Source organism: Coffea eugenioides, chromosome 10 (assembly GCF_003713205.1).
Source record: "Coffea eugenioides isolate CCC68of chromosome 10, Ceug_1.0, whole genome shotgun sequence".
Lineage (NCBI taxonomy): Eukaryota > Viridiplantae > Streptophyta > Magnoliopsida > Gentianales > Rubiaceae > Coffea > Coffea eugenioides.
The window spans coordinates 6,312,169-6,325,752 of record NC_040044.1 but is presented as its reverse complement, the minus strand read 5'-3'; the positions used below and the strand labels follow the sequence as shown (position 1 = coordinate 6,325,752).

The 13,584-nt window shown below is 36.1% G+C and overlaps 1 protein-coding gene across 1 annotated transcript; it reads left to right on the top strand.

Moving 5' to 3' along the window:
- Window positions 1-304: 304 nt before the first annotated feature.
- Window positions 305-13,322, top strand: LOC113749773 (protein DETOXIFICATION 27-like). The gene is made up of 8 exons (XM_027293616.1): window positions 305-607; window positions 7,831-8,372; window positions 8,459-8,545; window positions 8,754-8,810; window positions 9,639-9,877; window positions 9,997-10,115; window positions 12,906-12,995; window positions 13,095-13,322. The coding sequence occupies exons 1-8, from the start codon at window positions 308-310 to the stop codon at window positions 13,155-13,157; spliced, it is 1,497 nt and encodes a 498-aa protein (XP_027149417.1). The 5' UTR covers window positions 305-307; the 3' UTR covers window positions 13,158-13,322.
- The last annotated feature ends 262 nt before the right edge of the window (window positions 13,323-13,584 follow it).

Below are 13,584 nucleotides of genomic sequence, written 5' to 3'. Positions count from 1 at the left end.
CTACTAATTCGTAGCAGAAAATCTCGGCCGGTGCTCCTTTTCATTGTTGAATTTATATCCATCCCTTTACACGAAGTTGTAATTCCAAAAAAAAAAAAAAAGGGGGTCATATTTCGGTCTTTTTACATGAGTAAAAGGTCAGTCCACTCAGGAGTGCCAATAGCAACTCCTTACTAAATTCATATTGCCAGATGGCCACAAAGTTGTATATAAAGTATCCACTTTCATGATAAGCACCACCCATCATTTCCTAACTTCACTCTGCTAAATAATTGAGGGTGGATGGTTTTAGGATACCAGGTTTAGGATGGAGAGTGCCAAGAGCAATGAGATTATTCAGCCACTATTAGTGCAAGATTCGGCGTTAAGTACAAATAGCCGGGAGAAGTACATACCAGCTGAAGGTTCAGGAGGAGACCTTAGCAGCAGGGTGTGGACAGAATCAAAGAAGCTATGGCACATAGTTGGGCCATCCATCTTCTCCCGCGTCGTCTCCTACTCCATGAACGTAATCACTCAAGCCTTTGCCGGCCACCTTGGTGAGGTTGAACTAGCTTCAGTCTCCATCGCCAACACTGTCATTGTAGGATTCAATTTCGGGTTCTTGGTACGCACATTTTATTTATCCCTTTTGATGCTAACTCACGAACGGGACCATGGACCACTTTAATGTCACAAATTTGGTACTACTATTACCATATGTATTGTTTTCTTGAAAGATGAAAACGGATCTCTGAATGATCAACCTCTTTGATTCATATGTTGTTGATTTTGTTGGATCCTTAATCCAACATTGGACTTATATGTGAATAATTATGTATTGCAAACTGTCAATTAAGGTTAAACCCAATTAAAGTGATCAAATATAGGTTGGGTTTAATGTATCTAATAGGATGTGGGCCCTTTTATGTGTAGAAACTTATGGGCTCCTATTTCAATGATGGGCTGAAATAGGGCTCCAAAGGTAACAGGAATGTTACCTATAAATAGGGTTATGGTCCCCAGGTCACGGGTATCGTTTTAGTTGTCGTATTCCCTAATACCACAAAATATCTCTTCCCTGATATCCCATCGTCAGGAAAGATACCAGAGAGAAACTAAAGGCCTCTCTCAAAGGATCGGTGAATACCTGTTGACCTGGAAGGCCACCCCAAATCTCTAGGGATTCAAGTATCAAGTTTATCAATATGGATTCAGGTACGCTTCCGCTATTTTACAGTTATTTATTTCTTAATAATCGCCATATAGATCTTGGGTTCAATAGGTGATGGTTTTCACCAGTGGTTAAATTTAGATAACCACCCTAACAAGTGGTATCAGAGCCCATATGGTTGATTATTAGGAAATAATTTGGATTTAGTTATTTATAGTAAATTTGTACGGCTGATTTAGTGATTTGCAAGCCTTGGTTGCTGATGGTTGATAATTGGATCCCTTTTATAATTGCCGACGGCTGATTGAGAACCCACGCATGCTTTTGGTTTTTCGGCCTCTGATTCATTATAAAAAAAAAAAAAAAAAGGGAATCCGTGGGTTCTGCTCGCATGTTGGATGAGTCTTCATACGATTGTTTGAAATTGTTTACTTAAAACATGAATCAAGTGATGATGTAAGCTAATTTGTCTTCTGGCCACGGGAAGTCCTTTGTCCTTTCCTCCACCATTATGGACAAGTTAGGTTTTATTTCATGTTAACAATTTTTAGTTCACAGTTGTTGTCCCGTACTTTGACTTTTGAGTTTTGAAGATTATATTAACAATTCATGCCTGATTCTTGGCTAATGGGATAAGTATTGTTCGGACTTATTCTGAGCAAATTTGTTGAAATATATATATGTGGCTATATTTGGACTTTGGTTGTTATTTTTGTTTTGTTTGGCTTGATTCCTTGTTTAAGAATAGATTTCCATATATGTGTATGTTAAGGAAATTAGGGTTTTCTTCAATTTAAGTAAACCCTAATAAAGTTAAATAGGACATTTAAGCCCTATAAAATCCATATGTATGGCCCATTAAATGTGTAATTTTTATAAAGTACTTATGGATTTCAAGAAAAATTTTGGGCTTGGATGTTAATTTTGGGTCAAATTATGGATATGGACCTTTGGTCCAATAAGTCATGATTTAATTTAATTAATTTGACCATGTTTGACCACGTTTTGACCAAAGTTGACCAAAGTTGACTTTGATCAAAATTTTTGTTTTATTTGGATAATTTTAAATTTGAATATTGGTATGATTATATATATTTTGGAATAAATTAATTGAAATAATATGCCACCAAAGTGACCTCTATTATGGAAATTAATTTATTTTAAAATATAATTAGTTGGGCACTAGTAATTTTATGAATATTGATCGGCCCAAAGGAAGGTCAATATTTAATGAAATTACATGTGTACTTGTGGTAATAAATGCGTGATAATTATTTGGATTTTACATGTGATTTATAAATTGGCCCAAAGGAAAATTTATTTTCGACATGTTATTATTATCAGCATTTATTACTGCACCAAGATATCACTCACTAGTTAATATTTTTGTCCAAAGACGAAATATCAATGGAATATCGGTATCTTGAGATGGGACTACCATTATTTAAATTTATTATTGTTTTGATTTATGTGAGCTTGTTTTAATTATGTTATGTTTTCTGTTCAGTTGCGAATGATCTTACAAATATTACTTCCAACATCAATAATATTCCTATGCTGAATGGCACAAACTTCAAGTCCTGGAAAGAAAATCTCTTGATAGTACTTGGAGTAATGGATCTCGACCTTGCGTTAAGGGATGATTCTCCCCCACCTCTTACAGATCAAAGTACCTCTGATGAAAAGAGAAATAATGAGAGGTGGGAGAGATCAAATCGCTTGTGTCTGATGATCATTAAAAAGGCCGTTCCAGAAGCATTCAGGGGAACAATGTCAGAAACGACTGTAACCGCTAAAGAGTTCCTTCAGAACATTGAAAAAAGGTTTGTCAAGAACGAAAAGGCTGAAGTTAGTACGCTCTTGACACGCCTGGTTTCAATGAAATATAGTGGTAAAGGCAATATCAGAGAGTATATCATGGAGATGTCTCATCTTGCTTCGAAATTAAATGCACTTAAGTTGAAACTCTCCGAAGAGTTACTAGTGCATTTGATTTTAATATCTCTTCCTACACAATTTAGCCAATTTAAGGTGAGTTACAATTGTCAAAAGGAGACTTGGTCTCTAAATGAACTCATCTCACACTGTGTAGAGGAAGAGGAAAGGTTGAAGCAAGAGCAGACAGAAAGTGCTCATCTGGTGTCAACCACTAATAATAAAAGTAAGGGACTTAAAAGAAAGAAGGAAAAAGGAGCTGCAGGTACAGCGCCACAAAAGAAACAACAAAAGAAATCAAATGATCAGGGAAAAAATAGTTGTTTCTTCTGTGGGGCTGAAGGGCATCAAAAGAAGCATTGCACCAACTATCACGCTTGGCGTGCTAAGAAAGGTATGCTTCTTAATTTGGTTTGTTCTGAGGTTAATTTAACTTCGGTACCTAGACACACATGGTGGTTAGATTCCGGTGCAACAACTCACATCAGTGTGTCTATGCAGGGTTGCCTGAATTGCCGAAAGCCCAATGATAGTGAAAGATATATCTACGTGGGCGATGGCAAAACAGTTCAAGTTGAGGCAATTGGAGTTTTTAGATTATTGTTAAAGACCGGATTTTATTTGGATCTCAATGAGACATTTGTTGTACCGTCATTTAGACGGAATTTAATTTCTATTTCTGCTTTGGACAAATTTGGTTATTTCTGTTCATTTGGAAATGGAAAATTTGAATTGTTTCATGATTCAAAATTGGTTGGCTCTGGTTCTTTAATGCACTACGATAATCTATATTTAATTGACACAATTGTCTCATTTAATGAATCTCTGCATTTGAGTACTAGAGGAGTTAAAAGAAAATTAGCCAATGAGAATTCAGCTGCATTATGGCACAAGAGATTAGGACATATCTCCAAACGGAGAATGGAAAGACTTGTGTCAAATGAAATTCTCGACCCCTTGAATTTTACAGATTTTAATGATTGTATTAACTGTATAAAGGGGAAACAAACCAATAAAAGGAGATTTGAAGCCAATAGGTCCTTAGACGTCTTAGAACTTATACATACAGATATTTGTGGACCATTTCCTACATCTGCTTGGAATGGTCAACAATATTTTATAACGTTCATAGACGATTTTTCAAGATATGGCTACATATATCTCATTTCTGAAAAGTCACAGTCACTGGACGTGTTCAAAAATTTTAAGGCCGAAGTTGAGAATCAACTCAACAAAAGAATTAAAAGCGTCAGATCTGACCGTGGTGGTGAGTACTATGGTAGATATGACGGTTCAGGTGAACAACGTCCAGGACCATTTGCTAAATACCTAGAGGAATGCGGTATCGTTCCACAGTACACTATGCCGGGTTCACCCACTATGAATGGTGTAGCTGAAAGACGAAATAGAACGCTTAAAGACATGGTAAGGAGTATGATATGTCATTCCACCTTACCAGAGTCACTCTGGGGAGAAGCACTTAAGACTGCAGCATATATTCTTAACAGAGTTCCAACTAAAGCAACTATCAAAACCCCTTATGAGCTTTGGACAGGGAAAAAGCCCAGTTTAAAGCATCTGCATGTTTGGGGGTGTCCAGCTGAGGCAAGGCCTTACAGGCCAAATGAAAAGAAACTGGATTCAAGAACGATTAGTTGTTATTTTATTGGATATTCTGAAAGATCCAGAGGTTACAAGTTTTATGATCCCACAGCCAAATCAATTTTTGAGACAGGAAATGCCCGGTTCTTTGAGGATGTCGAGTTTGGGGGAGAACATACAGTAAGGGACATTGTCTTTAAAGAGGAATATATTAATATTCCCACAGGTGTCATTACTCTTGCTCAGGACCCTATTCCTGAATTTGATCATGATACAACAAATCAAGACAATGTCGAAGAGCAAACTGTTATAGAAGAACAAACTCTTCCTCTTCAAGAACCAGTGCCATTAAGAAGATCCACTAGAGAAAGGAGAAGTGCAGTGCCAGATGATTACATTGTTTTTCTCCAAGAACATGAGGATGACTCTGGATTGATGGAAGATGATCCAATCAACTTCCGTCAAGCCATGGAAAGTTCAAATTCTCAAAAGTGGATCGATGCCATGAATGAGGAGATTAAATCCATGAAGGACAATGATGTTTGGGATCTTGTCCCATTGCCAGAAGGTGCGAAACCCATTGGTTGTAAATGGATATTTAAAATCAAAAGGGATTCGAAAGGCAATGTGGAAAGATTCAAAGCTCGTCTTGTCGCTAAGGGATTTACACAAAAAGAAGGTATCGACTATAAAGAAACCTTCTCTCCAGTCTCTTCAAAGGACTCCTTTAGAGTTATTATGGCATTAGTGGCACATTTTGATCTTGAGTTACATCAGATGGATGTAAAGACAGCGTTTCTCAATGGTAACATTGATGAGACGATTTATATGGTGCAACCAGAAAACTTTGTATCAGGAGATCCAAAGAATATGGTTTGCAAACTTAAAAAATCCATCTATGGGCTCAAACAAGCGTCTCGACAATGGTATTTCAAATTTCATCAGGTGATCATCTCATTTGGTTTTGAGATGAATTTAGTGGATGATTGTATATACCATAAGTTCTGTGGGAGCAAATATATTTTTCTGGTATTGTATGTTGATGACATTTTGCTTGCCAGCAACGATATTGGTCTATTGCATGAAACCAAGAAATTTCTAACTAAGAATTTTGAGATGAAAGATCTTGGTGATGCATCTTTTGTGTTAGGCATACAGATACACCGTGATCGCTCTCGGGGTATTTTAGGACTATCACAAAAGGGCTATATCGAAAAGGTCCTTAAAAGGTATGGCATGCAAAATTGTAAACCAGGTGACACCCCTGTGGCTAAAGGAGACAAATTTAGTCTTGAGCAGTGTCCCAAGAATGCTTTTGAGGAAAGAGAGATGCAAAAGATTCCTTATGCCTCAGCAGTAGGGAGTCTAATGTATGCTCAAGTATGTACGCGTCCGGATATTGCATACATTACTGGAATGTTGGGTAGATATTTGAGTAATCCTGGATTAGATCATTGGAAAGCAACCAAACGGGTCTTACGGTATCTACAGAAAACAAAAGACTACATGCTCACGTATCGGAAGTCAGATGAGTTGGAGATCATTGGGTATACTGATTCCGATTATGCTGGATGCAAAGATACTATGAAGTCAACGTCAGGCTATGTCTACTTGTTGGCTGGAGGTGCCATATCCTGGAAGAGTGCTAAACAGTCCCTCATAGCATCTTCCACTATGGCTGCAGAGTTTATAGCTTGTTATGAGGCATCCAATCAGGGAATTTGGCTGCGAAATTTCGTCACAGGATTACGTGTAGTGGATGGCATTGAAAGACCACTCAAATTATTCTGTGACAATAAGTCAGCAGTCTTATATTCCAATAACAATAGGAGCTCGACCAAATCTAAACATATAGATATCAAGTTCCTGACTGTTAAAGAAAGAGTGCAGAATGGACAGTTATCAATAGAGCACATCGGGACAAACTCCATGGTTGCGGATCCGCTTACTAAGGGATTGCCACCCAAAATGTTTCATGAGCATACTGCTCATATGGGTGTCGTGTTAAATGATGTATAGTTTTTGTGGGAGTTTGTTATTTTAAATGCTCTTATGATATTTTTCAGTTATTAAGGATTTAAGGATATTTTATGCATAAATAAAGTTTGGATTTATTTGCACTCTAATTTTGGTATGGTTTGATCTCATAAAATTTAAGGTGGACCAGTTGGAAATAGGCATGTTTTGGTCACATTACATGAAATTTTCATGCTACACATCCACATCATAATTCATGTCATTCAATTGCATTGATATATGTGACCATTGATGGGTCGAGTTACGAAATTGTAACAAAGGCCGCTTTGATCCTATATTGGTGTAATTGATGGACCGAATTGGTTGCAGATACATTGTGATAATGACAGTAAAGTTGAGCTCATACGGTTAATTGCAAAATATAATTATAAGGTTACACATATAGTCCAAGTGGGAGATTGTTGGATCCTTAATCCAACATTGGACTTATATGTGAATAATTATGTATTGCAAACTGTCAATTAAGGTTAAACCCAATTAAAGTGATCAAATATAGGTTGGGTTTAATGTATCTAATAGGATGTGGGCCCTTTTATGTGTAGAAACTTATGGGCTCCTATTTCAATGATGGGCTGAAATAGGGCTCCAAAGGTAACAGGAATGTTACCTATAAATAGGGTTATGGTCCCCAGGTCACAGGTATCGTTTTAGTTGTCGTATTCCCTAATACCACAAAATACCTCTTCCCTGATATCCCATCGTCAGGAAAGATACCAGAGAGAAACTAAAGGCCTCTCTCAAAGGATCGGTGAATACCTGTTGACCTGGAAGGCCACCCCAAATCTCTAGGGATTCAAGTATCAAGTTTATCAATATGGATTCAGGTACGCTTCCGCTATTTTATCGTTTATTTATTTCTTAATAATCGCCATATAGATCTTGGGTTCAATAGGTGATGGTTTTCACCAGTGGTTAAATTTAGATAACCACCCTAACAGATTTTAGACTAAATCCAACATGAACATAAATATTTATGCAGCCATAAGATTTTGATTTGCAAGAATTCATGGTTTGGACATAAGATTTTGATTTGCAAGTATAATTAAGAAAATTAATCTATGCTTGTTGGTTATTGTTTATGATTGTCGATTACTCCATTTCAGCTGGGAATGGCGAGCGCATTGGAAACCTTATGTGGACAGGCCTTTGGGGCTAAAAGGTACCACTTGTTAGGCACATACATGCAAAGATCATGGATAGTTCTATCCATCTGTTGCTTCATGTTGTTGCCATTCTACTTGTACGCCACGCCCGTTTTGAAGTTGCTAGGCCAGCCGGACGAAGTCGCCGAGCTATCGGGGCAGCTTGCCTTGTGGTTTGTTCCGATGCATTTCAGCTTTGCACTTCAGTGCCCGTTACAGAGATTCTTGCAGAGCCAGCTGAAGACTGGGGTCCTGGTGTGGGCATCTCTGGCAGCTCTTGTGATTCACGTGATTATTAGTTGGGTTTTTGTGTATCAATTTGACATGGGTGTAATTGGAGCTGCTGTTGCCTTGGATATATCTTGGTGGGTTTTGGTTTTGGGTATGTTGGGATATACTGTTTGGGGTGGGTGTCCTCAAACATGGACTGGTTTCTCTATGCAGGCCTTTTCTGGTCTTTGGGAGTTTACAAGACTTTCTGCTGCTGCTGGTGTAATGCTTTGGTACTGTGCCTTTACTCTTTCCTTACTCTGATTGATTAGAATTCTTTTTGTGTTGTTCTTTTCTTCTCAACTGATTCATTGTGCAGTTTGGAGAATTGGTATTATAGAATATTGATATTGATGACCGGCAACCTAAAGAATGCAACTATTGCCGTGGATGCTCTCTCCGTCTGGTGCGTATTTTTTATCTAAAGATCTGCAGTAATTGGTTAGATAAATCTGCTCTAGCTAGCAAAATTGATGGACTAGGTAAAAATTAAAAAAATTAATAAAGTCAAGGCTTGAGCCTGTAATTAGGATTCGGACTTCACTCTCTTCCTACCACAACCTAACATAGCCAAAAACAAATGTGTTAAATATGTTTCTTTGCAATTTTGGCAGCATGGGAATCAATGGCTGGGAAATGATGATTCCTCTAGCATTCTTTGCGGCAACCGGGTACTATCTCGAATTCCTTTTGTTGGCCAAACATATGAGCAATAACATTGGATGGATCGATGTTTAATTTCAACTGTTCTTGAATGGTTAAAAGCTTTGTTGTTGTTGAGGAGCATAACTAAGAGAGGTTCTCAGGAAGAAATTAAATAGGACCAGTGTTTAAATGCAAGGATGGACAATTAATTTAAGTATGTCCATCTCTATGATAATTTTGATATAAGTTAGATAATAGTTGTTAAAGAAAACCTAGTTAAAATGCTTTAGATTTTCTGGCCACAAAAATTAATTAAATTGGATATAAAGCAATAAATTAAAAAAAAACTATTTAAAATAGCTTCAAGCTTTTCTATCCACAACACCTCATTAATTTGGATGTAAACCAGTATATGACAATATATTCTTAGTACTTGGGACATTGTAACGTTGAAAGTTTCCCCTTGAAAAATGATTTTAACAAAACAACAACTGCAGCAATAATAATAATTAGAAAAGGTTATTTAGTCCAATAACAAGCAAGGTCGCACTTCACAAAGTTTTTGTCATAGAAAAATTTAGGCTAATTTAACTGTTTATTTCAAGTTAATATTTTCATTTTGCCCAAACACAAGTAATATTAGCAATGGGTTGGACAGTATATATGGCAAGAGGGCGTGTAAGTAAGACATCTCGAGTTCGAAATCTCCCACTTATACTAACAAAAAATGTGTAATATTAGCAAATGTATTTCCCCTAGCGTATATTTTTGGATTTTCATTTTTGTTTGCATCTGAAATGCTGATCCAGGGAAAATTGCTTTCTGTCTTCTAATTATCAAAATTTTGATGACAGAGTAAGGGTAGCCAATGAACTCGGTGCGGGGAACGGAAAGGCAGCGAAATTTGCAGCAAAAGTGGCAGTTATCCAATCAACAGTGATAGGCATCATCTTCTGCGGCCTTATTCTGTTGCTCCATAGCCAAATTGCTTACATTTTCTCATCAAGTTCTCAAGTTATTGCAGCAGTGAACAAGTTCTCGTACCTCTTAGCTCTCACCATTCTTCTCAACAGTGTTCAACCAGTGCTCTCCGGTTAGAGATTCCTCCAGTTGTTTGCCTGTTATTCAATTTCATTAAAGATTTATTAAAGTCTTTATTTTGGGTCAACAAAATTTCATATGTTTTTCTTTTTTAATTATCAAAATTTGCAGGTGTAGCTGTAGGATCTGGTTGGCAAGCTTGGGTTGCATACGTGAATTTGACTTGTTATTATGTAGTCGGGATTCCCGCGGGAATCGTACTCGGTTGGTTCTTAGACTTGGGTGTTGAGGTAAGCCAATCTGCTTCTAATTCTTTGCTATAGCGTTATACTTGAATTGGGAAACAAATTACTACTTAAAATTCTTTGGATTAATTCTATTTTACACCCTTCAACTATATTTTGATTTCTATTTTGGTCCCTAAACATTAAATTATGACACTTTAACATCTAAATTATACCGCAATTCTCAATTTAGTCCCTAAACACCCTTTCTAATTTTGGAATGTTTTAGGTTACTGTTCAAGCTATTTGCTGCTTACTTGACTTATATTCTGCTATTTTCGGAGATTCTATCAACAATTGTCTGTGATTCTCAATTTGATCCCTAAAACTCCTTTCTTCCCTCCTAATTTTGGAAATTTTTGGGTTTTTATTTATTTATTTATTTACTTTTTGCCATTCACTTGATAATACTCCATTAGTTTTGGGAATTCTGTTAATAATTGTCCTTAAGTTAGACGGTTTTTATAGTTTAGGAATTAAAAGCATTCAAATTTTTAGTTTAGAGACCAAAGTAAAAATTAATATATAATTGAGGGACACAGAATAAAATTACCGCATTATTTGAAGTAAACTTCAATTGAAACCCCTCTTGTGGGTAACTTTACCACTTCTACACCAATGTTTTATGTGCTCATGTCACTCTTCAAAATACTAACAAGTGATTTCTCATTTCACGTCCAAACTCGAAAGTGATATTGGCATTGCCACTCTCGAAAATTCAAGTAATGCATAGTAAGTTGTCAATAGCACTATACGTATGAATTTGATCTGATTACAGATACACGAAGGGTAAAAAATACTTGGATGTTGTAGTAGCAAGTCATGCCAAGAACTAGGATGTGGATTAAAATGCAGGGAAGAACAAGGCATACGCTTGTACAAAATCCAATGCTTCAATGTGGAACTTTTCTATCTCTTCACCTCATCTACCCCTTCTCATAAATAGTAGCGGAGCCAAGAACTATAGCCAGTAGAGGTAGCATTATACACCTAAAATAATGTTCTTATTATGCAAGAAAATATCAAATAAAAATAAGATTTTTATTATTGAGTTTTTGTGTTTTGAAAGTATCAAATTGTAACCAAATTTGTGTTTTAATAGTTTCAAAACATTTGTGCTGTAGAAGAGATATCTAAAAGAAATTGATTGTTTAGAGAGGTAATGCAAGAGGAATGAGAATTTCTTATAATATAAGAGGGCAATATAAAGGAAAAAAAAGGGTATTTTTTAAAATTGAGGGGGCGCAATTATAATAGAAACATAAAAATTTATAAAAGTGTCAAGACTATTCTTGAAATTTTGCAAAGTTAAGGGGGTGCAACTACACACCCTCATCACAATGTGGCTCCGCCACTATTCATAGAGCATTTGAGATTGAGACAAAAGCATCCCCACAATTAGAGACATTATTATTGTTTCTTTGTTTCTTTTTCTTGATTGCCTGCCTTTTCTTTTCTTCCTCTTTTACAAAAACCAAACTATGAGGGCTTTGTTTTAGGGATCTCACGCCATTCTATGTTCACATAATTTTTTGTAATGTACGAGTTATTTCATTTAAAGAATTTATTCCAGGAACAAAGCTTCAAGTACTAACACAATTTTAAATTATTATTTTAAATAAACATTATTGAACCAGTGTCAGGAACTAGAGACACGCTCTCTTTCATTTATTATTTATATAATACACGCATTTATGACGAAAGAAACCTCTTCAAATTTAGATTTTTTCTTTTCCCACAAAATTATACGTTTTTTGCTTCAATTTATCGGTGCCTAAGAACTATTTAAAGCAAACAAAATAATTTCTGAACAACTATTTAAAGCAAACAAAATAATTTCTGAACAATTCGTACTTTTATCATCCAGTCCACGAACCAAACGATTCCATAATAATTCATTAATTACCAAGTGCTTCTAAATTTATTAGGTCTCTTTGTTTGAAAATGATTCCAAGGTAAGAAAGGACCATTGTCATGGAATTGTTCATGTCGGGCCGACTTTATGAAATGTCCCTTACTCGTGGACACTCCGCCCTAAAAGTGGTGAAATTATGAACAAAGAAAATTAAATCTTTAATTAAAGGCAAAATCCTTGATCCACCCTAAGTTAGATTTTGGACTATTATAATCTTGGGAGAATTGTAGTTTTAGTCCCCAATGTATTACCCATGCACAGAACTGATCCTCAATCTATTTCAAAAAATAAATTTGGTCCCTAATCTATCCAATTTTGTGTAAAATTGGACAATTGACAGATTCCTTCCAATTGACAGTGCCAAAGCAGTCCGGTTTGAAGCAAAACCAGCGAACTGGATTATGCTTGGACTATTATAGTCCACATTCCGTTACTCAATTGGAAGGAATCTGTCAATTGTCCAATTTTACGTAAAATTGGTTCAGTTTAGGAACCAAATGTACTTTTTGAAATAGATTGAGAACCAGTTCCGTGCATGGGTAATACATTAGGGACTAAAACTACAATTCTCCCTGTAATGTTCATAGGAACATCACTTTTATTAGGTTGCAGTGGAGGAATTAATCCCTCATCTGTACATAGAGCATCCTAAAATTCCTATTACTAGGACAAAGCTACTATCCCATGTACGTTTACTATCATCAGATCGTGGCACCAATTGATACATGGTCCAAAATTTTGAGTCTTAGGCATATAAATGTTGGCAATTTTTGCCTTTAATATCGTCCTAACCACTAGAAATTACAAAATAAAAGAAGGCTAAAGATTGTGAATAATGTTACTTTAAAGTTTAAGCCTTTGAAATCCATCCACTCATCCAGGGTATCTGGGGCGGAATGATCGTTGGTGGAACTGCTGTGCAGACAGGGATACTAGCCATAATAACCATCCATCGCGACTGGGAAAAAGAGGTAAGTAATAGTTAGACTTAAATACCCATTAATCTCAACTAAAAGCTCTCTATTGTTGTGGATTAATCTTACTCTAAAGATTTTTCTGGGTTTTTGCAGGCTGAAAATGCTTCCAGGAATATCCAAAAATTGTCATGTCCAATTCCTGATTTGTTATCATGACTTGTAGACTGAATTTGTGGCACGGTGGAGTTGCCTGGTTTTTTTGATTGAAGCTTTTCAGTTGTCAAGAATATCTCATACCATTAGAGAATTCGTCAAAAATTTATCTAGTGGACTGCGAATAAATTTTGTCAATAATGTCAAAAATATGTTTAGCAGTGCATTTTTTTTTTCCTGATTATTCCCTGATCATTATCAATGTCTCGTTTAATCGGTCCCTTTATACATTTGTCATGATTTGAAATGACATCCGTTAGATTTAAGTAAGCTTATTACATTAAAGCTGGTGATCTATAAATGCAAGGAATTAGAGAAGTTTAACATAAGAACCTATCTCCGGTTCCTTTTAACAATCACCAGCACACATTTATTAGTGATTATCAACATCTGTCTCCAAGTAACAAGAGCTGGTTAGGAGCAACTGAGA